Raw genomic sequence first — 26,892 nt, 5'->3', positions numbered from 1 at the left:
CTCCTGAGGCATGATCCTGCCGTCTTATACTGAGGTAATCTTGGCCTCTTATTTAATGACAATGTTTCTTCGTTCACATAGTCTCATATCGTGCTCCTACTGGTTTCATTGAACTCTGTGTTTTCGTCAAATTAGTGGCAACTCAATGTCGGTGTTTCATAGTTCACCGTGCATCATATATGGTTGACTTCTGGATTCACTGAACTGTGGTATTTCGTCAAATTAATAGCAGCTAAATGGTTGGATGTGTTGTTTGAGATCAAGGTGCACAGCTACAGGAGCAGTACATATTTTTATCTGTCTTACTTGATTAGTTCTTCTTGACATGGACTCCCTCCCAAATTGTGACTTTTCACGAATTTCATTCTCAAGCACTAATACTTTTGCTTTTCAGATGAATTTTGTAAACCTTTTTCCTTTTTTGTGTATATATATATTTTTTTTAGACTTTGTGTTGCCATTATTCATTGAAAACAACTTAACATCTCACCAAGTTTTTTTTTTTTTCAGTGTAGTGTATTTGTGTGTTGTCAATTAAGTATTTATTCAAGTTTTTTTTGTTAATTTTTGTTGGATGCAAATTTTTACCTTTTTCCCAGCTTCTGATTTTTGTCTTCCCATTATTGCATTGGATATATTAATTGTTTTGGCATTTGTTTATTTTCAGATCCTGCTGTCCTGAATTTAGTTTTTGTACAAAAAGGCTTCACCTTTTTTTCTGTATCTGGGGGGAATATATGTAGTATGGTATACTACATATTAAATAAAATCAATTGTTAATTTTAATTTAATTATCTAATTTCATTATCTAATCATTGTTAATTCTAATTTAATTATCTAATTTCATTATCTAATCATTGTTAATTCTAATTTAATTATCTAATCATCTTAATTTATGTAATCATCATCATTCATCTAATTTAATAATCATTTGTTAATTGTTATTTTGTTAATAATGTATTAAACGCTTAAATAATTGTAACTGTTAAATTTGTGATAAACTTTTAATTGTATGTTTTTTAATTTCTTCTTTTTACACTTGTAATTAATGTTATTTAGTTATCAGTATTCAATAATTCTTTGCAATATATTTCATGTAATATTTAAGTTTTAAGCCTCAATTTGTTTTGTAACCTTGGGAAAGTAATCTTTCTCTGCATGTATGTTCTTCCTTTAAAAGAAGATTCCTCCTTTTGTTACTTGCTGACAGCAAGATGTATGTCCAGTCAGCAAACCCCTATTGTTGGATGGAGAAGGAATGTCAGCAAGTCCTCTTTCCCACGTTTCGGCTTGCATCAATTGCAAAGCGCCCCTTTTGATCTTATGATGGCGCCAAGAATGTTCCAGAACATTCCACAAAATTCTTTACCAGGTGTATCACCACTTTAGACAACCCCGCTTCATGTTTGGCATGGAGCTTAACAATTAATTTCGCCAGTTGGCCAATATTTGCAGCTCTGTGATTTGCCCCTCTGATCTTTCTTCAGCCAACCGAATGGTTATTCGCAAAAGTTTAATTTTTTTGGCGAGAGTTTTCTCCCCTATCTTCATAACGAAGAAATAGTCAGTCGTTGCTTTGTTTTCAACAACGCTGTATGTTTTTCTCTGTATTCGGCTGAAGCCGATTTATTTTTTGTTGGCATGTTTGCTAACATGTCCAGTTTTTTTTTATAATGCCTTCAATTGTGAAATAAAAGTTACTTTGCATCTTAGAATATGTATCTGGTGAGTAATTGTACAGTATAAGTTGTTTTCTCTTCCTTTTTTTTCAGCATGCTCCTTTGTTGCGCTTACCTGAATAATTGCACCCACTTCCACTGTTAACCACTTATACATTTTCGGCCTTTACATAATTAGTATCTAAATTTTATTTAATCTTAATTTGACTTAATGTTAGTCACCCCCCTTTTTGATTTAGCCACACCACAGTCGTCTTACTATCTTAGTTTTGAAATTAAATTTTTAATTATCTGACCACGTGTGATTCACTAATTATATCATCATATCTATTACTCTTTATGATACCAAGTAGATTTTTTTTCTGATAATATACTAAACTATTTTGTTTAATTTTTTACTTTAGCATGATTTCCAAGATATTATTGTAGTATAATTTGTTATCAGGAAAATGCCTTATTTTGTTAAGCAGGAAATACCAAAAATTTAAAAATTGAAAATTGATTCCGAAGCTGTGCCAATTTTAGAGTCATCTGATTTTTAAAAGAAATGCTATAAAAAATACACAATTTCCGAACTTATTTTAATAAAAAAAAAATTTAAAAAAAACGTGGAAAGTAGGCTAACATACTTTTTACAGAAACTGTGAAAACTAATTTTTCCTATATTTCGTCAAAAGAGGATAAGAATGATATTGCTCCAAGGGACCTACACAATAATTTCGCTATTTCCAGAATGAAATCTGTTTGATCGAAGTATATTATTCCTTGAAAATTAAAACGAGGGAAAAATTAACTTTTATTATTTATCTAAGCATATTCCATTTATTTAATGATAGCGGTATTAAGGTTAAGGATATGCGTTGGAAGCTCCGTTTATTATTATACTATAAATGCATTAAATCATGTAGCTTGAATAATTTATTTTAAGTAAATTATTTATTAATTTTAAGCAAGTAAGGGCGTAAAAAAAACTTGATCGAAATACTCCGAAAGTATACCCTGAAATATATGTAGAATAAACTTTGGAATCGATATATAAAAAATACCTTTTCAAACAACTTCGAGTAGGAAACGCTAACTTGTTTAAAAAAGTTGTCTTTGTAACTATTTAATTTCGATTCCTGGTACTAGGGGACATTCCATTTTCACATTCGACTTTTGAAATTTCAATTGTAAACGGAATTTTTTTATGACCTTAAATTAAAATGTTAAGGCTTGCAGCAAAAAAAAAAATTTTTTTTTTACTGCATTGATTTTTTTACAAAGTAGTGAATTATTATTTTTTCAATCTAAGAACCTGTGCCTATAACGTATGTAAAACTTATTTTAATATCGAGTGAAATAATTTAATATGTTGTGTAACTAAATGGATAATCCCAAGAAACTGAATCGAAAATATAAAAACTTCATTGATTTAAAAAAGTAATAGATGATAATAAAAATAGACATGCTTTGAGCGTCCAATAATAAAAATCACAAGTTATCCAAGCCTGGCAAGTCTTGAGAATGGGCGATTATATTTGAAATCTCGAAACAAGTCGACTTTTACTTCCCTCTTCATATGTTTTGAAGCCCGTTGAGTTTTTATCGTCAATTATACTGTATTACATTTGGGTCTAGATCATTTCTTTGATAAGGATTTTACACTCGTTAAAGTAAACATATGCATTTTAATATTTTATCAGGATTCATGTGGTCTTTAAAAACGTAAGAACATCAATATTGTAAAAGTTATATTTAACTTAAAAATTAACATTTCGACACCAGATATTTTGAGTTAATGAAATTAAATATTTTATCTTTTAAGTTTTTGTGCCCCCATTTCAGTATCTTAAGGATCTTACGAGCTCTGTTTAAAACGAGCTCTGTTTAAAATAGAGAGCATCAGATATATATAAGAAAACAAAAATAACCACAGTAGCAGTATTTGGTGGTAAATGTAGCTTATCGTAATTGAAGAATATGCTGTGCGACATTTTTTGGTGAATTTGCTAACGTATAAGTTTCAGAATGTATCGAAACATGAGGATGCTATTTGCTAATCATCTTTATCCAAAGAAAACGATGTAACCTAAATATCTAGTAGAATGAAGCGATTTTTTAAGCAATGAATCCTACAATATGCAACATATTATTTCAATATCTTATTCTTAAATATAACATATTTCAATCTTTTTAAAATGCCACTAAACATTCAGCAATTCCTTGAGTTATAGAAAAAAGAAATATCGTAAATTATAGAAAACCTTGTGAATGTGCATTAGAATTATTATACAATCTACATTTTATTTTTCAAGCACTTTTTTTTCCTTCAAACTTTCTTGCCTAGAAGGCTCGATTAAAGCTGTAAAAATGATTATCCCTAAAATTTTGTATATAGCTATAATAAGTTATGTTCATTTGATTTTAGTATAAAATCCTCGAATAAATATAGTAAAAACAGTGTAATCTAAATAATATCAGATAAAAAGTTCATGTATTTAAATTCTAAAAACTATCATAAATAATTTATAAATCGATTCAAATTTACTTTTCAAAGGAGATTAAAATAATTTTTTTTCTGCTTTTTGGACAGAAATCCCCTAAAAAAATTGTTTATTGCCTAGAAACTTCAAGATATTTTCTATTAACTATAAATTAAACCTCTCCGAGCAATCACTGAACATTATTTCAATTTTTTTACTATCAGAGCTTGGTTGCGTAGCAACCTAGTAAAATTAAGCACGCCTTTTTTGAATTAGACAATGGGTTATCTTAAAATATTTATTTGCGCAGGCGACTTTTTTTTGGCGGTTTTCTGGACTATCGCCAAATATATAAACCTTTATTGCTACCCAAATTTACAACCCAATTTTTTCAAAATTTTGCCCCCCCCCCCTAATTCAAGTGTCTAGATTCCAAATATGTAAAAAAAATTATGTGTTTATTCAGAGAAAGTACGTTTTTGTGTCTGATTTCGTAACTTAATTAATAGTTAGCACTAATTAATTTTCATATTTGAGGTCACCCCCAGGAACCATTAAGATTGACACTTAGTTCGTGAAAATCCGATCATTAGAGCGAAAGTTATTCAGGGTGATTCGTTTTTTTTTTTTTTTTTTTTTTGCGGACTGTACAAGATTTATAAACAACCTGATATTATTAAATACATAAAAATAAATAGAATGAATCGGATCGCCCACGTGATTCGAATGAGTGACGACAGCACAATAAAAAAGATACTGCTTTTTAGACCCACTGGAAAAAAGAAAGCGGGTAAGGTCGCGGTTGAGATGGACTGACTCAATGGTATCTGATTTTCTCGCAATTAATGAAGAAAATTGGAAGTCGTCATGGAGAAATCTTCAGAGGAAGGCATTGGCTCACATTGGGCTGTCTGGCCAACTATGATGATGATGAGATATCAGAATTATATAACTCAAATCTCAATAACTGTTTACTTTTAGTAACAATTCTAAGAGAGATCATTTACCATCAGGCATAATGAAAGAATTTTCTAATTTTTTAGAAAAAATTACAACTTAATCCTAATTTTTAAAGTCAAAATAAAATTCCATGACAATTTTAAATTTCAGTGTTCTCCCTGACATTTTATTGACCCAATGAACAGATGAAAGGCTGTGGTCTGAACTCTGGACCTTGTACATAAGAGTACCACTCAGCCACCAGGAGTCCTTACAGTTAAAACAATGGCAATATAACATTTATTGATGTATTCTTAAAAATGTGTTTTACTTGATAAAAATATTTAAAGCTAAATATGAAATAATATTAATTTTTTTATTAGAAAATAATCCATTCAGAAAATATTCCAAGTTATAAGTATTTTGATTATTTACAGTATTATGGGACAATTTCGGAAGAAAATCTCAAGCGTATTGTCAAAAACCAGTTTAAGATACCCTCGACCTTCATGGTATAAAAACCTTTTTCTAAAACCCAGAAACAAATTACCACTTTTGTATCCTTTTTTAACAATAAAAGGGATGAATTTAAAAATGACGAGTTACTCAAAGGATGAATTAAAATGAACACTGCATAACACTCATACAAACAAACTGAATCAATTAAAAAAAAAACAATCTCTAGCTCGCAATTAAATTCAGTGATTAATTCAAGTAAATAAAAAATTTTATAAATATTTTCATTACATAAATATTTCACAATACACAATATGTGGTCAAAAGCTGTATTCTTCATCAGGCAATATCTTGACATTTTCATCTGACTTGTTTGCATCGTTCCCTTCATCAATTGTGACACTCTCTTCCGCTTCAAGACAAAAGTGGTCTTTTTCACATAACGTCTTCTCCACTAGGCTATTAATAGTTAAAAAATTGAAATTTTACAAAAATAAAAGTAAGTCAATCAATAATGGTTAAAATGAGTATCAATAATGGTGAAAATAAAGATCTAAAAGCAAAGAAATATTTTCCTTTTTGAAAGATAGAGAATAATTTTCAATTAAAAAAAAAAATAACATCCTTAAACTTGTGTTTATTTCTCATCAAGTATAAAAAACTGGATTGTCAGAATACTACAAAGTATAAAAAAGTAATTAGTATAAGCCAAAGTCAAATAAAATTTTCAAATAATTCTATATACCTTGCACTTTCATGTTATAAAAATGAAAAAGAGTAAAGAATATTTTGGGAGGAACAGACAAAATTATTTGCAGTAAGAGTAAGCAGCAGATTTCCTAAAAGTTAACTCAGATTGTTTTTTTAAGTACTGAAATCAGCAGACACAAAACTATGTAAAACATTGTAAGTATTTTCTTCAATTCATTTGAATATATTACAAATAAAATGTAGAAAATTTAAAAAAAATTTTCTTATTTCGGAAATTTAAAAAAAATATGATTTTGTGTTAAATTTTACATCTAATAAACAATTTTTGCGACATATGTAAGACTATGTGTTATTTTTGGAATATTTTCAAGACTATTCTCCGTGGAGTTCTAAATGAAGGTGAGAATATGAAGATTGCACTGTTAGGTCTATATAGTTTGTCTACGGTAAGAACTCCGTCTGCTGCTATGAAAACAAGAATAGCGCATTTCAGGAAGGGTAGCTTCTCCAGACTTGAGGGCTAACACAATAGACCAAAGAAAAAGATTCCCTTTCTCTTGCCGACCAGAGCCAAAACCTGTCCTAAACAGTGACCCCAAACCCCTACTTAGAATAGTTATATCTACCGTAATACCATATTATAATTACCATAGTCACAACCGTGGAACCAGATGAAATGATAGCGGAGTTGTTACTTTAGACAAACTATAAGTTGTACTGAAATGCCAGCATCAAAAATGCAGAAGTAATAACCAATCAGAGTATTAAATGAAGAAGTGCATTGCATAAAACAAATTAACCAGTTTGCAAGAAAGCATTAAAAAAATGTTTATGTGTCAAGAACAAAATGAAAATTTCTAAACTAGCTAACATTTGGGGAATGCATCCCCAAGGTGGCATTGCCCATAACAACAACACAGAATTCAATACAAATTAGCATTCACAAATGGCGAAATTCTGAGATGTATATATTACTTAATTCTGTGTATGCATAAAAAAAATTATTATAATTAGGTATATATATAAACTATAAAATAAAACAAAACAATCAATACTTTGGCAAATTTAAAAAATATACGACACTGAAATTGTATACTTCATTGTAAAAAAGATAAAATTGTGTCAATCATTTGGAATCAATGTTATAATTTTTGATTAAATTAGAACAACGCTTATTATCTTTTTCGACAACTACATTTAAATCACTAAAAATATTTTCTCACAGCATTTCAAGTTTTTGTTTATGTTCTTTTGTTTTCCTATATTGTCCATACTTTTCTATGTTTGTATTGTTTTCAAAATGGTTTCAAGGAGTAAAAAAGAATCATCATAGATTAGTTGCAAAAAACAAAACAAAAATTAACTCTTGGTAGTTAGGAAAATGAACGTACTTTAAATAGATTGCTATGAAAATTCTTAAAAACCATAATTTGTATTATACCATAATTTAAACCCTTACTTTGTCTATGAAATAGTAATAATTATGGAGAAATTGTAATGGTTGGCACCTCTGAGAACAGCACAGGAATATGACGCTATTTTTCAACATTTGTTTTGGTGACTGTTGATGGGAATCACTATTTAGAAAGAATAGGTGTTAACATATTGTGTAAATATTTTCAAAAATAGGCGAACATTCATATTTAAAGAAAAGCCATGATCGCCAATGAATCTGTTGCAGAAAAATGTAGTGTTAAGAATAACGATTCTGAGAGCTTGAAAAAGAATGGTATAATCCTCCCAATAAAGACAGTATTATCTCAACATGTTCATCTTTAGCACAACTTAATATTTTATTTTATAATCGGCATTGAACAGTCAACCCAGTTTCAGGTTTACAACCATCAATGTTTAGCTATGTTTTTTTTTTTGTAAATTTTGAACCCAACCCAGAAGACAACCCCTGGATCAAAAATTGGGATTAACAAACCCTTGAAATGGTGCACACAATTTTTGCACAGAACTTCCTTAATAACCCAAAATAGAGGTCTGTGTTTCAGAAGATATCATTTCCAATATTTGTTAAACATTTTCTTGAGAGTGTATTGCCAGATATATCTAGTCCATCAAATTGAGAAAAAAAAAGTAATTAAAAGCAAAATTCCTAAAAAAAGACAATATTTTACAAGGTCTTACAAGCAAATATACTACATTAGAGAATAAAAGAAAGATAGTAAATATACAAGTACAAAGTAATAACAATCATATGTGTTCACCTTTAAGACAAGTCAAAATATTTTTAGATGTGAAAATAACTAACGCATATTTTTTCAAAACATGTCAATTATATTTTTTTATAAAAATTATAAAATATGTTTTAAAACTAAAAAAAATAACAATAAAAACCAAATTGAAGAGAATTTAATTGTTTCAAAGAATATTTGACTTAATATAGTTTAATTAGTAGATTGTATCACTACAAAGTTTCAAAATTACAAAATTAGACATAAAATGATAATTAATTACCTAAAAAACTTTTTTATTTTCATATTTCCTAATTCCTTCATTAGTGCTACATGAGCTAAAAAGAAGAAATTAAATAAAAAAATTTTATCTATTAATTTTTTTTTAAAAATACAATATTAAACTGTTATTAATATTGTATTTTTAATTTATATTATAAAATATAAATTAAAAAGTTACCTACATTTCATAACCATATAAATGTAAATTTTGAATATTTTAGCTGGATCTAGGAATCTAGCATAAAATTTCCCAAATCTAAAAAAGTTAAAGCTTTCCAGAAAGGCCATTGCTTCTTTATAATAAAAATTAACACAAGAAATATTTTCTCTGAGAATTTCAAGATATAGTAACTGTTAGGATATTTCAAAAGATTTTGAGCATAATGAAACGTTTAAAAAAATGATGCTATTCATGCCCATACAAATTTTATACTAACTATAATGCACGGAAGATTTAATAGCTTTTGGAATGAGCTTTGGTTCCTCTTTTAATTGAAGAACTATGACATAGTATCTGTTTTAGCAGCAGAAAAAAATAAAACTAATTTTTCTTCCAAGCAAAAAAAAAAAAAACTATTTTGAGAGAATTTAATGAATATTTTCAAGCAAGGAAGCATTGACTGTAATATTATCAAAACAAAAATAACAAAATTAATATTACAAAACGACAATTAATCTTCAACCACTCACATAAGTGCAATAAAGTTAAGATATTTTTTATTCAGTGAGACAGTCTTTGGAAACACTTTGGGTTTATAATTTTGCATTACTGAAGAAAAAAAATGGAATAAAAGGGAAACAACGGTTTGCTGTAAGGTAAAAAAAATGGAAGTAGATGTAAAATTACAAAACATTAATTTCGGCAAAGAATCGTCATTTATATTGTGTGTCTATATATATATATATATATATATATATATATATATATATATATATTAAAGCTTTCAGAAGTTTGAAAATAATAAATTACAAAAAAAAATTTTTTTGAACACTCTATGCCAGGAAATCAATTAAGAAGCTTTTAATTTGTATTTATTATTGTGGTTATATCTGAATACGATATGAGGCGGAAAACAATTTCTGTATAGCATACATTTAATGTGTACTATCGTCTATTACGACTGGGGGCATTCCTCTCCATTGCATACAAATTATTATTAATAGACGGTTGTAAGGGTATAATTAGGTGGACACTTTAACAATTTTTTGTAATTTTTGGGTTCAAATGGCAACTTTGGTACAAAAACCAAATCAAAGGATTGGTGTCAAAATTTCGAAAAATATATACATATGCTGAGGAATATGCATAAAGCATTTTTAAAAAATATTTTATTCTGTCACTGTCACTCTATTAACAATGGTTAGCACAGGTGTCGTTAAAATCGATGATGGTCTAAAATACGATATGAGGCGGAAAACAATTTCTGTATAGCTTACGTTTAATGTGTACTATCGTCTATTACGTTTGGGGGCATTCCTCTCCATTGCATACAAATTATTATTAATAGACGGTTGTAAGGGGATAATTAGGTGGACACTTTAATAATTTTTTATAATTTTTGGGTTCAAATGGCAACTTTGGTACAAAAACCAAATCAAAGGATTGGTGTCAAAATTTCGAAAAATATATACATATATTGAGAAATATGCATAAAGCATTTTTAAAAAATATTTTATTCTGTCACTGTCACTCTATTAACAATAGTTAGCACAGGTGTCGCTAAAATCGATGATGGTCCAAAATACGGTATGAGGCGGAAAACAATTTCTGTATAGCTTACATTTAATGTGTACTATCGTCTATTACGACTGGAGGCATTCCTCTCCATTGCATTAAAATTATTATTAATAGCCAGTAATAAGGGGATAATTTGGTGGACACTTTAATAATTTTTTATAATTTTTGGGTTCAAATGGCATCTTAGATACTAATACCAAATCAAAGAATAGGTGTCAAAATATCGAAAAACATATACATATATTGAGAAATATGCATAAAGCGATTTTTAAAAATATTTTATTCTGTCCATCTCACTCTATAAAATATAGTTAGCACAGGTGTCGTTAAAATCGATGATGGTCTGAAATACGATATGAGGCGGAAAACAATTTCTGCATAGCCTACATTTAATGTGTACTATCGTCTATTACGACTGGGATCATTCCTCTCCATTGCATTCAAATTATTATTAATAGCCCGTTGTAAGATGTTAATTTGGTGGACACTTTAATAATTTTTTATAATTTTTGGGTTCGAATGGCATTTTTGATTCTAATACCAAATCGAAGGATAGGTGTCAAAATTTTGAAAAATATATACATATATTGAGAAATATGCATAAAGCTTTTTTTTTTAAATATTTTATTCTGTCCATGCCACTCTATTAACAATAGTTAGCACAGGTGTCGCTAAAATCAATGATGGACTAAAATACGATATGAGGCGGAAAACAATTTCTGCATAGCCTACATTTAATGTGTACTATCGTCTATTACGACTGGGATCATTCCTCTCCATTGCATTCAAATTATTATTAATAGCTATAGACTGAAATGAGTTTAGTTTTAAATTACCACTTTAGAGGCAGAAAGAGTTTGGGTCAATTTATCTTTAGGTTTTACTTAGAATTTACAAGAAAGAAATCGTAGGATAATAGTTGGATTTCTCTCATTGCTTTACGAATAGTTATAGCTACGGATAGTTAGTCAAAATAAATCTAGATTTAATCAGAACAGAATTAAGTTTGACGTTGGAACACTCGTTTTGAAAATATTTAGAGATCTTTTCATATTTGCCAACATTTACTCTATATAAAGAAGTGTTTTCCTAGTCTTGGTGAGAAATCAAATTCAATTAACTAGACATAAACTGCAAAATTTTCATCATTATGAAATATTTTTAACCTATATAAAAACTATTTTGAATGTTAAGAATTAAATCCTAAATTTACTTATATGTCTTACCTCTTTCGAAACCCAGTGTAACTCCCAAAAGTGTTCTTTGCTTTTGACGCAGAATTTTAATTAAACAATTGTTTACATTTTTTTATTTCTAATAAGGTCAAAACAGTGAAAATTAATTTAGAATTTTAATTTATGATTATGAAATACAGATTCCGGTGTCTTTTATTTTTCTACGGTGTTTTGCTTCATTGTCTACTGCATAGATGCTGAATATTTTTCTCTAAGTGTAACGTTTAGCACTGTAGAGTTTTTGTTGAAAAATTCCTTCGCCCTTCTATTGGGAAAATCAGATTTCTGATTCTTGAAAAGATCAGTAACTCGGAACTATTTAATGTCTTTAACTATTCAAAAACAAGTGGGGAAAATTTTTTCATTCACACTCTTTACTCTTAAAAAAAAAAAAAAAAAAAAAAACATTCCCAGGAGAAAATGCGTATTACAGCCCTACCAACCAGACTATCCCGGCCTTACCCACAGTTATTTGACTCCTCAGAACATTGTCACCTCATTTTGTACTATGAGAAAGTGTTTGTTTGCTACTTTAAATTGCCTTAATCATTTTTATGGGCCTGGGCTCTTTCGTCATTTTTTTTTTTTTTTGAAAATGTTATACAACAAATAGATGGTTCTATAAATATATACATAAATTATCTTAAACAATTAACTAAATGTTCTGGGAAAACAGATGCATTAGGGCCATAAGGGTTCTGAATTGGGGGTGTCTCTTGTTGACATTTACTTGGTCATTTCGTCAAGAGTTTTTTGCTAGAACAAGCGTTTCAAACACTCTTTTTTAAATTTTTTTAGATCGTTGATCATTGATTTTTTAGATACCATTATTTAAATTAACTATTTTTAATTCAAGCATAAATTTTTTGTCAATTCAAATTTTTATAAAAAGAATTACATTTAATTTAATAAAAAATCTCTTTTAATTGAGTAAAAAAAAAAACTGTAAACATTGTTTCGTTGATAACAGCTGAAAATATGCTGTCATTTAAAGTATTTTAGTTTAAATTAGTCACTGTTTTTCAATCAATACAAAATAAAGTTCTTTGAAATTAAAAAAAAAGATTTTCTTCGTTGTTTCAATAATTCTTTCTACTTTTAGGAGTGACTTTCTAATGACGATTCTTTGAAATCTTTACTTTATTGAAATGAAATTAATATAAAGTCTTTTGTTTTCATTGATAAAAGAAGTGGTAGATGCTGCTTTTCTGTTTTATATATTTGAGAAATCTGCTTTGAAATTTATTCTTTTCTCATATGATTACCACATATGAAGAGCAGAGCTGAAACCTCAAATCTCTTTTATTTTCTCTTATTTGAAATAAACTATAGAAAATATTCTTTTTTACACCAACAATAATTCATCTGAACAAAGGTAATTTTTTAGCTTAATACATAACATTAACTTCAACGTATTTAATCGATTAAAATAACAAAAAAAATTTCTAATCGAACAAATAAAATAACGAAAAATATTTTTAATACAAAAGTTTCATTAAAAAATCCATAAAATTTTATTATGAGTAATAAAAGCTGCTCTAATTAGGAAAAAAAAACAATATATTTTTAAGAATGGGATAATTTGTTTTCGTAATATTTAAGGGAAGGTCATGTTTTATGTATTTGTTTTTTAAATTGAAATCCTGTAGGATAGTTAAAGTAATTAATTATTTTGCATTAAGTAACTTCTGAGAACTTTTTTCATGAGTAATTTTTCCGAGTTTAAAGTACTCATTTTTGAAAATTTTAATACGGAAATTATAATTACTGCTGATGAGGAAAAAAAATTATCCAACCATCAAGTTACGATTCATCATTTATTTTAAAATGCGAATATTTCTGTTTATTAATTAAATAATATTAATTTGCCTTTTAAACTTAATAATTTCGATTTAAAACCAGGAAAATTAAAGTGGAAAAATTTGAGAAATTATATAATATTTAAGATTAAAAAACTTTTCACTTTTTTATTTCTTTTCCTACAGTTTTGAGATTTATATTTTCTTTTAATTATGAAGATACTTTTTTATTATTGTAACCAATGTTTTAGATATTCATTGAAATATTTTTTTTCTTAAAGTTATTCCATTTTTCTGCTTAGAAATAAAAAGAAATTAAAATTCATTGTCAAGAAAAACTTTTAAATAGACTTTTTTTTTTAATTAGCATAAAAGCTTTATGACTTTTACTCAAAATTCCGCTTTGAAATATTAAAAATTAAATAAATAAAATCAGTCTTGGGTCATAACTGTTTTGCCATAATTGTTTTGTCATTATATTATATTACAACCCGACATCATAAATACGTATATTTACATGTCATGCTGTCTAATCAGAAGCTGCAACAGGCAAATTATTCTAGAATTAATTCTTTTCAAAACATAGCTATATTTATTAGGACCCCGAACATAATTGGAAGAACGCAAGAGTGAAAAACATGAGTAATTATTATTTTTTTTTTTAAACTGTGAGTGAAATACCCTCTTTGAGATATTGTAAGCTGGTAACATTGATGTTTTACACTTTCATGTGCATTTCCAATATCAAAATGCAAATGCGTAAGTAGGAATTTGTTTAAAAAAATAAATAAATTTTAAAAAAAGGGTTTTAAGGTGCAAAAGTAACTTTTTCGATTTTTTTCTTCTTTGCTCTTATTCAACATTCTTAATTCTTATATTCAGAATTTGTCCCGCAGTGGACTGATCGTAAAGCCGCGGAATTTAATTCAGATCGAAATGAAGCTCTCGTGACGTCATAAATCCGTGAATGTCAGTTAGGCCGTACCTTGATTCCGCTCGGAACTAAATTCCGATGCGAAATTATTACGAATCCGATTCCGGCAGGTTTAGAGCAAGCGAAATCTAAATTCCGATAGGAGATTTGTTTATTTTAGTAATCAAAATAGCGCTGTTTTCTGTCATTGCTACCGATTAAAGCCAATCTGAAAAACATTTTTGTAGTTTTTCTTAGCGTGTAACACAAAATTTGACAATTTTAATTTAATTTAATTTAAAATAGGATATTTTTATAGCTTTCATGAATATAATTGTATTTCGATACTTAAATTGCGGCTTATTTTGTTTTACGGATTGAGTTAAAAAGAAGAGCTTTTCGTTATATTCAGAAAGATGATAACTTATCTATTTCATAATTTTATAACCGTCGTCGAACAGCCGACCTAATTTTGTGTTTACGACTACTGATGTTCAACTTCGTAGTCTTGTAATTTTAAATCCAACCCAGAAGACAAGGAGAGTCCTGTATTAAGTATTGAGTGAAATTTGCCTCCGTGGTGGACTTTTTGATGGAACTATCCCTCATTTCCGTTACATGGAGCGGAAAACAACGAAAACCTCCCATGGTTAGCCTGACCTCAAGGAGACTCCAGATCTTTTGAGCCACAACGGCTAGGCCTGATTAATAATAAAAAATGATTGCTTATGAAAAAATAATTTCATTGAGATAATGATGAACATTTAGTTGAAATCCAATTACCGCCGAGCAATCTGAAAAGCATTTTCGTAGTTTTTCTTTGTGCGTAACGCAAAATTTGATCATTTTAATTTCAACTTAATCACGGTTAAAATAAATTATTTTTGTAACTTTTATAAATATTGTTTCTCGCCGATACTTAAATTGTGAGTTACTTTGATTTTTGGGATGAGTTAAAAATATAAATAAAAAAAATATAAAGAGCATCTCGTTATATTCATAAATATAATTGGCTGTCTGTCAAAGATGCAAAGATTCATTATATAAAAAACTTCATTACGAATCCTGTAAATTAAGCTGGAACTCTTTAAGCGTCAAGCAATCTGAAAGATATTTTCGTGGTTTCCCTTTACGTGCAACGCAAAATATGATTGTTTTCTTTAAAAAAATAAATAAATAAAAATTTAAAAAAAACATAAAGGCAGCAATGTTTAAATATTTACGATTATATAACTAAATGTTTAATAACGATTTTAAAACTAAATGTTTAATTATTCACATCCAGCAAGAAAATTAATTTACGAATTTTATATATCTTTAATTAAAATTCTTGAAAGTATCCTTACTATTCTTTATAACGCCATCCTCACTGGATGCACTTTTACACGCGAGCGGCAACGTGATTATTGAGTGTTGAGGATTTCAGTCGCATCCAAAAAAAATCACATTCAGTGCAAACGGTCCTTTAAAAATCTAAAAAATTCTACTGTGTTAGTCATGAGCATAGCCAGCGCAGATCACGGTAATTATTTTTAAAGAACTGCTCGTCTATTTTAAGTTTTATGAATACATTTATATTTAAATACATATGAAAATAAATATGCATATGTGCAGTGCATAATAAAACGGATCCACATAATTACTTTTGATCGAATAGTCGGATCTTAATATTCTAAGACTCAACCTAAGTAGCTCGGTTGAAGGGTGAGCTCAAATTTGCTAATTAATAAGGGCAGACGATATTTTAAGTTTCTAAACCAAGCACAAAAACATTTTTTCTCTAAATAAACATACACTTTCTTTGACGGATTTTGATTCTTGATCCCCTAAAAAAGGATGTATCTCGTAAATATGGTTGTACTCTTGTACGTACTTTAACTTTATGCGTATTTTAAAATGTCTCGAAACCATTTTAAGTGATCAAAAAAACATTGCATTGAATTATAATATTCGTTTATCCAAAGGTTATTTTATGAAGGGTTAAGTAATTAGTACTAAATATGCTAACATATGTATTATACTTATATAATTGGTGAGTATTAAAACACCAATGCTAATTAGCTTTATTACTGATACCTCGGAAATAAGTGATTTACTTCCCCTCGAAAGGGACATATATCGAACTTGACAAAGGTAAAGACTATGAGTTAGCCATGAAGAACAGTATCACACCAAGCAATGCATTTTTTTTATTCTTTTGAAATGAATTACACAAAACGAGTTCTTATTTCACAACGTAAAGCCGACAATAAGGATGTATTATTAAACAAAAGCTATATTAATTGAAAAACTTTATTGAAAACAGTTATAGGGATGAAAAACGAGGTAAGTTATATTCTTATAGCAAAAAAAAAAAAAAAAAAAAATTTTCATCTGAACTATTTTATTACCAATTTTTATTAGAAACCGGAATAAAATTCTTTGCTTTATTTTATTTACCTTTGCCATATTTGTAATAAAAATCTTGTAAGCATACTAAAAACTTATGTGGTTGAGTGATGCGAAAATTAAAATTAAAGTTTAAAAAAATTGATTGATGATTAAAATGAAAAAAAAAAGCTGTTAAAAGACAAAGCTGTCAAAGCGGCCAAAGCTGTTAAAAGACAGATCCGCGTAAAACTAAGCAAGGTGCTTTAGTATGGTTAGGTGATGTAATGAACATAATCATACATAGCATAAGCAAAGTAATAATGCATTAAAGTTACACAAATCAAAAATATATCACGGTTGCAATAAAAATACATAAACAAAATTATAAATCTAAGTTTAAGTAATAGAAGTAGACGAGAAAAAATTATATTTCAACATATTCGGTGTGCGATACGGGGCTGTATTTAATTCACTTCACTTTATTTAACATTTTAATTTATGTGGAGAAGTTTAGATCATCTTAACCCGACATTTTCCTTACAAACGATCAGCTAGAACCCGTGGTGGATCAGGGGATAGAGCGCTCGCCTCCTAATGAAGTGAACCGAGTTCGAATCCCAGCGAAGGCTGGTTTATTCAAATTCCGCACCCGGCTCTCACCGACCACAGTGATGAAGTAAAATATCCTCAGTAGTAGACGAATTACGAGTTAGAGTCCCCTTGCCGTCAGGCTAACCATGGGAGGTTCTTCGTGATCTTCCTCTCCATGCAACGCAAATGCGGGTTAGTTCCATCGAAAAGCAAATGTCTCCCAATACTTGATCCAGGAGTTCCTTGTCTTCTGGATTGGGTTCAAAAAGACAAGGCTACGGAGTTGAACATTGAAAGCCGTGAACTGTTCAACGAAGGTTATAAAAAAAAATTTAAAAAAAAAATGATTTGTTAGAGCTGACGTCATAGGTGGGTATCTTTTTCTTGAAGAGCAAAGTACTACCCAATTATTAACCTTCATTTTAATTGTGATATTCTAAGAAGGGAAAAAAGATAAATAATTCCGATAAAAGTAATATTTGATTGTTTAGAGCAGTGGTGCGCAAACTTTTTTCGACTGCGACCCCTTTTGTAGAGAGAAAATTTTTGGCGACCCCTAGAGATAATAGTTCACAAATACGATGTATATTTCGCGCATTTTTTTCGCACATATTTGACTCATATTAATTTTATTTATAATTTTAAGAAAATACTTTTTGTATAACACAAAAATCAGTAAATTGCCCTTTAATGAGATGTATGTGGCTGCAAGTTTCTAATTATCTCATCGATGTTTGAATGTATGTTGCTAAATGCAATTCGCATATCATCTTCAGGGTTTAAACGCGAGCGGTATTTAGTTTTTATTAAAACTAGTTTGCTAAATCCAGTTTCACGTAAATACGTTGATGCAAATTGTATTAACACTCTGATGGCATTCTTGCATAAAACGGGATATTGTTTTTCCACGGATAGCCAAAATTTTTGGCAAGGCTGAGTCTTAAATTGATTTCGAAGAGTATAATCACTAATTAGATCTATCAATTGCTCTTTCTCACTAATTTGAAGTGTTGAACTGCATATGTCAAAGGAAAATGGATCACGAATCCAACCAAGATCGTTTTCAGGAAAATCCACGAATCTTCTGGAAAATTTTTTCTTTAACTTTTCAATGTGATTGGAAAGGATGTTTTTAAATGTAAATATATCTATATTATTTTCCTTGATAAAATCGTTAAAGCAAGGGAACATGTCGGTGTTGTTTTTATTCAGTTCAGTTTGCCAGAGACTAAACTTGTTCTTAAAAGCTTGAATTTTACTGGCTGTAGTTATGATAATTGAATTCTCACTCTGCAAGCTCAAATTTAAGTCGTTAAGTTTTTCGAAAATATCAACTAAATAGCTCAGCTTCCCTAGCCAAACTTCATTGATATAATAACTTGCCAATCTATGTTTCTTTTCGATTTAGAACATGTACACTTCATTTCTCAAATCAAATATCCGTCGTAGTATTTTCCCACGTGAAAGCCATCTGACTTCGGTGTGTAACAGTAATTTCTCATACGTTGAGCCCATCTCATTGCAAAGTATTGAAAAGAGACGGCTGTTGTGGCTGTTGCATTTAATGTAGTTAATTGAACTAACAGCGTCTTGTAATACGCTGTGCAACTCTTCATCCATATCTTTTGCCACAAGAGCTTGCCGATGAATCATACAGTGATTAAATACCATATGAGGCGCCACCTTCTGAATTAAGCCTCTGAGCCCTTTATTCGAACCTGTTAATGCTGCAGCACCATCAGTACAAACCGCAACACAGTTTGCCCAGGTAAGGGACTTTGTTTCAAAATATTCATTTATTACTTCGAATATTTTTTCTCCAGTTGTTTTTCCTTCCAAACTTTTGCAACATAAAAACGTTTCTGTTATATCTTCATTAAAAATAAACCTAACGTAAATAATTAGTTGTGATATTTTAGTAATATCGGTAGTCTCGTCCAGTTGTAAAGCAAATACAGATGAATTTTGTATGCGTTTTATGACTTCTGACTCGATATTTCGTGACATTTCGGAAATCCAATTGCAATTAAATAGTGAGTGACGGTGCTTCACTCTTTATATGTACACTGTATGGTATGCAGCATGCAGGGATAATGCATTTCATAAAAATTTGGCGACCCCCAAAAAACTTCTGGCGACCCCCACAGGGGTCGCGACCCCTAGTTTGCGCACCACTGGTTTAGAGCTGCAAAATACAACAAATCAATGATATTATAAAATATTTATCGAATCCTGCGGAAAACTGGTTCCTTGAAATACATCACGAGAGTTTAAAGAAGTAAAAGTCTTCGAACACACTCAATTTGGGGTGAATCAGTTGAGAATCGCAGATTCGTATTAGAGTTGGGCAAAGCGATTCATCTAATGGATTCGAATCAATAGAATCAGTTCACTTGAGTGATTCGAACAATGTGATTCAGATCAGCGATTCGAATTATGTGATTCAGATCAGTGATTCGAATCATGTTATTCAGATCAGTGATTCGAATCAAGTGATTCGAATGAATGATTCGAATCAAGTGATTCGGATGAATGATTCGAATTAAGTGATTTAGATCAGTGATTCGAATCATGTAATTCAGATCAGTGATTCGAATCAAGTGATTCGGATGAATGATTCAGATCTCATTTCGAATTTAGTAATTTGAAACACTGATTCGAATAACATGACTTAATTGCGAATCACGCTATTCGAATCAAACGCTTAGAAAAAAAATCGAAATTTCCAAAAAATTCGAAAAAACTATGCTACCTATCACTATTTTTCTTTTAACTTATGTCGATGAAGAAAAAAAAGTGTATAATATAATGTATACAATAATAGAAAATAAATTTCCTATTCATGAATTCTTTCAAATAAACAAATATATTTATTATATCTTTCGTATATTGTATATGTTGCTAATTACTATAAAGACATTTAACTATGATAAATTTTATGAAACTACTAAAGAAATGTTTAATTTTTTTTAAAAAAATCTGAATTTATCGAATTCATTCATTGGAGAAGTTCTTAATAATGAATGCGTAAAAATCTCTTAGGATTTAAGAAGAAAAACTGACTAAAATTTAAAAAAAAAACAATTATTCATTATAATTTAAATCTATTTCATTAAAAACAACTGATTCGGAATCACCGAATCAAAACCCAATTCTAATTAGTATAAGTCACATACAGTACCTGACGCACTGTAAGGCTCTAATGTAAAATTATAATTATCAGACTATACAGCTTTGATGTTTTTAACTCGGATGAAACCGGTTTGCATTTGCTCCTGTATCAATGAGTTAACATTGTCATGCAATACCTTAAAAATAAAATACAAATAGGAAGTATATAAAAAATCGCATGAATAAAAACCCATTACATGTATGTTTAACTATAAAAGTAGTATTGCATATAAACTCGAGCAAAACATGTCATTATTGCAACACTACAGTGCGTCGAATAATTTGGTCTAATTATTATAGTATACTAATATAATGCTTGATATAATAAATATTCTATATTTATATAATATATCATCCAATGTATCCTATCGTCAAATTTATATTATATATCGTCTAATTTAATCCTTCTCGCTCCCGTGAAAATGACGGGGTGAGGTTTCGCCCTCTATTTCTCGCTCCCGTGATATTGACGGGTTGAACTGTTCAGTAGTAAAGCGCCAATAAGAATAAGACTAATTCTTTTCGTATGCCCTGAAGAAATTTTATTTCTCATTTTACACACCAGATGGCAGTACCAGGATATTTTTAAGGTAATTGTAGATAGTTAGTTTATTTTAAACTAGATATCAGCAATAATCAAATAAGTAATACAAAGACGAAAGCCAAAAAAATAGGCACTTTTATGACCGTTTTCTTGAAAATTAACCGATCGTTAAGGGGTTAATCAACTGATACACTAACAGCCTCGTAAAAAAAACAGTAAAGTTGTCACCTGATAATTAACATTTTACATAGTCTAATAATTTGGGCATCTAATAATTTGGTACACACATATAACATAAAAACATTCCTTTATATTGATTGCATGTGATTGCTTATAGAATGTATTTAAGTTTACGACGTGATATTGTTCCATGAAAACGATTTTTCTGTCGAATCCTTTTGAAAATTTGTTTTTGGAGTTTATTTTGCTGATAAAATTAGGATCCTTCTACAAATAAAACCTTTAGCCAAATATAGACTTCTCTTCATGTCACAAATATCATATAAAAATCCAAAACAACTCGATAATATCTTGACATTTGAAGAATTTTAGTGGAAATTTAACGATGTTTGTACCCATTCTGAACAAAGCGTTTATAATCGTCATAAAATTATCCAAATTATAAACATTCTAGAAGAAGAAGAAAAAACCCTTCTCTTTACTACCCACTGAAAGCTTCTCTCGATGTTCCGATAACAGTTGAATAAACTATATATTTTATATGAGGCAGGTGCTATTAAAGAAAAACAAAACCAAGTCTTGTAATAATCGTTATTCAAAAGAGAAGTATCTGTTTAGTTTGAAGTTTATGGCATATCTCAGCCTTTTTCTAAACAAACAGAACAAATAGTATATTTGATCACAAGAACATAATTTTTATATTTGAAGTATAAATGCATCAATCCTCGAGTATCCGAAACTTTTTTTTATTTGAATACTTTATTAAGCTAAGTCAGTGTTTCCCAAACTTATGACTTTTGTGCACCCTTTCTAAATTTTTCGCAACGCTGTGTACTACTCATAAAAAAATGATGTATTTTTTTAAAAATATGTTTATTTTTCTTTTTTGGTACAAAGTTGTGTTAATAAGTTTATTTGCATCAGTGAGAAGGATGATATTGTTTTTGCAGTGATAACAGTTATAGGGATAAAAATTATATTTTATAAAAATAATCAAAATAAATAGAACTTATTACAAACTTTTACTTTAAAAAAATTGCACAAAAGTTAAAAATCACAACTAGCTGATAACACCATTCATTATTAACTGTTAACTCTAAAACAATAGCCAATAGAAAAATACGTCATCGTAAATTTTCATAGCTAGCTTTGTTTTTAAATAAAATGTTTTGAAAAATTCCGATTGTTGCAAGATATTTCGCATAAGAAGGCGTACCCCCGCTAAACTGTTCCTGTACCACACTTTGGGAAGCACTGGTCTACGTTGACGTCATAATTAACTAATTGAATTAAAATAGTAGTGGCTCTATTGACCTGAAGCGGGCAATGAAGCATTTTATTCCAACTCTTGATTATCATTTTCAATAGTGTGCTGATGTCTTGTATTTCTAAATAATAAATATTTGATCATTTCCATAACGAAAGGTTTTGTTTGTATCAGGGTTAATTGATTTAAATCATGATTTAATACAAATGATTTTTTTTTAAAAATCTTTGATTTAAATCAACTGATTTTAATGTATATGTTACCGGTAAAGTACGAAACGCCGGCATTGTATAGAATGCCGGATGTTTTTAGGCAAAGTATGAAATGTGAGAAGTATTACATACTTTCCCTAGGCATTGTATATAATGCGTAGGTATTCTATAGAATGCCTAATCATTTTATATAATGCCTAGGTATTCTATGGAATGCCAAATGCTATTTAGGCAAAGTATGAAATAAACGTTCTGATGAGGTTATTTATGTAAATGATGTGCATGTTACTGTGAATGACTGAAATCGGTGGCTGTTGACTTTCACCGGTGAATGTTGACAATCACATAGTCGCTTTGGTGAATGTCCGAATAATTTATTACATCCGATTTGATATTAATTTATTCGTGGATATAATTACATTTATTCGATATTTTAATACTTACTGACGATAGATTAGAAGAAATATCAGTGTTTGGAGTATCGGGCAAACGTATACCAGGCAATGGCACTTGACCTTAAAAAAAATCATCAGTGTAGGATATACCGGACAATGGCACTTTACTAGACCTAGTATGACTAGACCTTTGGTAAATGTCTTTGGTAGGTCTAGTGCCATTGTCCTGTGCCATTGTCGTTTGTCCGGTATATCCTACACTGATGTTTTTTTAAGGTCAAATGTCATTGCCTGGTATACATTTGCCCGATACTCCAAATACTGATGTTTCTTCTAATCTATCGTCAGTAAATATTAAAATATCGAATAAATGCAATTATATCCACGAATAAATTAATATAAAATAGGATGACGTTTTGAATTTGTTATTTTTGAATGACATTTTGACGAATCGGAGATGTATTTTTATACTTTGCCGGTTTCTCATTTGGCATACTATAGAATGCCTAGGCAATGTGTGAAATATAAATCATTTCATACTTTGCCGGCAACATATGTATTGATTTAAAAAGTTAAGAAACAATGTTTTAAATTTTCGATATTTTTATTATTTCTTTTCTTAGTTTTAAAATTTATTTTAAATAAATTGCTGCACTAGTTTTACAATTTTATTATTGCTGCATTAATTAATTTTAGCTAACGAAATTACTTTCTTTCCTGGTATGTGTTAAATTCCAACGCATTTGAAATTACATTTTTAAAAATCTTTTGATTCTTGAGATTGAAAGTAACAGATTAAAGTAAACATTTAAGTATTTTTTTTCTCATAATATGTTTACAGTATCTTTGACATTATCAGATTTTCTATAAAGAAATTTTGTATAAAGAAATCTTTTTATATAAATTTTTTTTTTAATGAGTACATAGATTTTTTAGCTTAACTTATCTATTTTAATAGAGGATTAAACGTGAATATTTTGAAATAATTGATGAATGACTACATTTATAAACAAAATCTGTTACATTTATTTTGTCATTTTAAAGATCAAATGAAAAAAAATCACAATTTTAAATTAAAATTATTATTTTGTAATTGAAACTTTTTTTTTTTTGATAGTTAAAGCATTCTTAAAATTCTCTATTTCATTTAATCTTTAAATTTCAATCATGCATTTGTTTCAAAATGGTTGCTATGCATTACAGCTTCTAAAATATTCTTATAATATAGTTTCAGCAGCGACATCTGTTGAGGAACATTGCAAATAATTTGGCAAGAATAAATACGTTTCCTAGACAGAGCTCTTTTAATCGTCAATCATCTTACTATTTTATTTTATTTTATAACCGTCGTTGAACAGCCGACCCAGTTTTATGGGTTTACAACTACTTATATTCAACTCCAGCAGCCTAGTCATTTTGAATCCAATCCAGAAGACAAGGGAACTCCCGGATCGAGTATTAGGAGAAATTTTGCCTTCGTGGAGGAGTTATCTGATGGAGTTAACCCGCATTTGCGTTACACGGAGAGGAAGACCTCGAGAACCTCCCACGGTTAACCTGACTGCAAGGGGACTCTAGCCATTACCTCCTACATCAGAAAGCCTCCACACGGTTTTGGGTCTGCGTAGACTACTTAAAACGTGAACCAGTTGTGCGCATGAACCCAAATACTAATTTAAGAGTGACTAAGAGAAATTTATTATAGATATTTGAGAAACGAATCTGTAGTGGTAGACAAGTAAATAAGATAAACCAATCATATTCACAAAAAATGAACAAATTTTTAGACATACATTTGCTACCACTTTCTTTATTTTTTACTAGATTTTGTATTAAAGGGCTCTTTCGCAAACTGGTTTACCGTCATAGTGGTCTAATCGGACTACCTATAAAAAAAACCGTGTGGAGGCTTTCAGCTGCAGGAGGTTAAATAGTTACTTTTTTCTAAAACTCGGCAAGCTTTCTAGAAAAAAAAATTAAATTAAAAAAAAAATACTTATGTTTTTGCGGAAAATGATTTTCTCGCATGACTTCAGCATTAGCCATTGTTTCAAATAAAACTGTAGACTGTTCTGTTTCAACTTATACTGCACATTCAATTACTTTTTACTAGCTCAAAGATCACAAAGCTATCTGAAACCCCGTGTTTGCTTTTGATGTTTGTGCTTTTAAAACGCGTTTCTATAGAGTAAAACAATTGTGAATCAATGGTAATTTAAATAAATAAAAATAATGAACTAAAAATTAAAATCAATAGATAAAATTTCTTTTTCGGGCAAATCCATAAAAAGTTTGATATTAAAATTATATTTGATTTTAAAATTATATTATACGATTATATTATAAAATTATATTATAATATTCTTCCGAATTTAAAAATAAATTCATGTCCATAACTTTCAAAATTAAAAATAATTAAATAAATAACAGCAATTTTGCAAAAACATTAAAGAACATAAGAATATTATTCAATAAAATTTTAGGTTACTTTGAATTTTCGATTTCCTAGAAATGTACTTTTAAATCGTTACTTTTTTTGTTTAGTACTTGTACTTTTTACTCGCTACTTTTTAAAATAAGAACTTTTTACTTTTTACTCGTAAAATTTTTTAAAAATACTTGTACTTTTACTCGTTACTTTTTAAAAATAACGTTGAGGTACATTAAAAGTAACTACCACTGAGGATGTTTCACGTCAGCACCGTGGTCAATGCAAAGCCGGATGCGGAATTCGTATCGACTGGGATCCGAACCCGATTCGCCTCATTGGAAGGCGAACCGCTCTATCCCCTGAGCCATCCCGACTCATTCATGCTAATTCAAAATAGACTGCAAAGAACGATTACAAGAATTATTTTATTTCAAGAATTATGATAAGCAGAGTGGTAGGTCGGTACGGCGTACTTTATTTCCGCGTACGCATCCGGCTCTCCCGTCCTGTCCAAGAGATCCAGCGTCTGGTTGATGACATCCGCCAGGTGGCGCCTCCTCTGACCATAGTGTATCTCCCCTCTCCTGTAGGGTATCTCTTTAGCCTTGTATTTACAGAAGAATGGTACGAGCAACACCCTGTAATGCCTGCGAAGAAAACACTGTCAGTCATTTTACACTCATGAGACCCATCTAATATGTTGTTGTTGTTTCTAATGCCACTTGCCACACTAGCAAGCCTGCTTGGTGAAACCGAGCAAGTTTAAGGTAGAGTGAGCGTTTATTGTTTTTTCAGTGGCGCCATCTATGGAAGAATTCGACCCATCTAATTTCATGGAATTGAACTGGATTTTGTATTTGGGATGGGATGGTACAGGGGATTGAGCGCTCTCCTCTGCAATGACTGATCGATTCGTACATTGCAAGAATACAAAACAACAAGGCCACAGTCATCCAATTCCTCCCTTTACAGGGAGTTTAAGGTTGCCTTTAGGCCGGAATAGCCTGGTCGGTAGGGAGCCATGTCCGAGAGTTCGTGGGTTCGAACCCAGCCGGCCGAAGACTCCCCGTGTTGTAAAGTGACTGATGCACGTTAAATCTGTCGAGTTGCAAAAGTCCTCCGTGTTCTAATGACAAATTAATACCTCTGGGGGTACTGGATTGGAGATCGATCCTTCTTTGATTCAGGTCAAAATTACGATCAATGGATGAATGAATGGGTCCGCCCTATAAACGGGTGTGACGTATGGTGTGGCAGAAATCGAATTCTTGGCCATAGATGGCGCCACTGGAAAACAAGAACACTCGCACTCCCTCTGCCTAAACAGGCAT

General features: G+C 29.9%; 2 protein-coding genes and 1 long non-coding RNA gene across 6 annotated transcripts in view; 1 reads left to right on the top strand and 2 right to left on the bottom strand.

Annotated features, from left to right (window-relative positions):
- Window positions 1-1,588: 1,588 nt before the first annotated feature.
- The window catches only part of LOC147802018 (pre-mRNA 3' end processing protein WDR33-like), a 76,287-nt gene continuing 50,983 nt past the window's right edge, over window positions 1,589-26,892 (top strand). For all 3 annotated transcript variants that reach the window (XM_087155359.1, XM_087155358.1, XM_087155357.1), the window contains exon 1: window positions 1,589-1,725. In XM_087155359.1, coding sequence (XP_087011485.1) covers window positions 1,717-1,725 — 9 coding nt within the window. In that variant the 5' untranslated portion in view covers window positions 1,589-1,716. The remainder of the gene's footprint in view (window positions 1,726-26,892) is intronic.
- Window positions 5,853-8,792, bottom strand: LOC147802020 (uncharacterized). Its single transcript, XR_015430545.1, has 2 exons — window positions 8,717-8,792; window positions 5,853-5,998 (listed from the first exon to the last, which is right to left on the bottom strand). It is a non-coding gene; the product is annotated as an uncharacterized LOC147802020 (long non-coding RNA).
- The window catches only part of LOC147802019 (parkin coregulated gene protein-like), a 35,016-nt gene continuing 34,091 nt past the window's right edge, over window positions 25,968-26,892 (bottom strand). For both annotated transcript variants that reach the window (XM_087155364.1, XM_087155365.1), the window contains exon 5: window positions 25,968-26,208. In XM_087155364.1, coding sequence (XP_087011490.1) covers window positions 25,992-26,208 — 217 coding nt within the window. In that variant the 3' untranslated portion in view covers window positions 25,968-25,991. The remainder of the gene's footprint in view (window positions 26,209-26,892) is intronic.

This window comes from Parasteatoda tepidariorum, chromosome 11 (genome assembly GCF_982258835.1).
Source record: "Parasteatoda tepidariorum strain Cologne lab strain chromosome 11, Ptep-v5.0, whole genome shotgun sequence".
Classification (NCBI taxonomy): Eukaryota; Metazoa; Arthropoda; class Arachnida; order Araneae; family Theridiidae; genus Parasteatoda; species Parasteatoda tepidariorum.
This window is presented reverse-complemented; position numbering and strand designations above follow the sequence as displayed.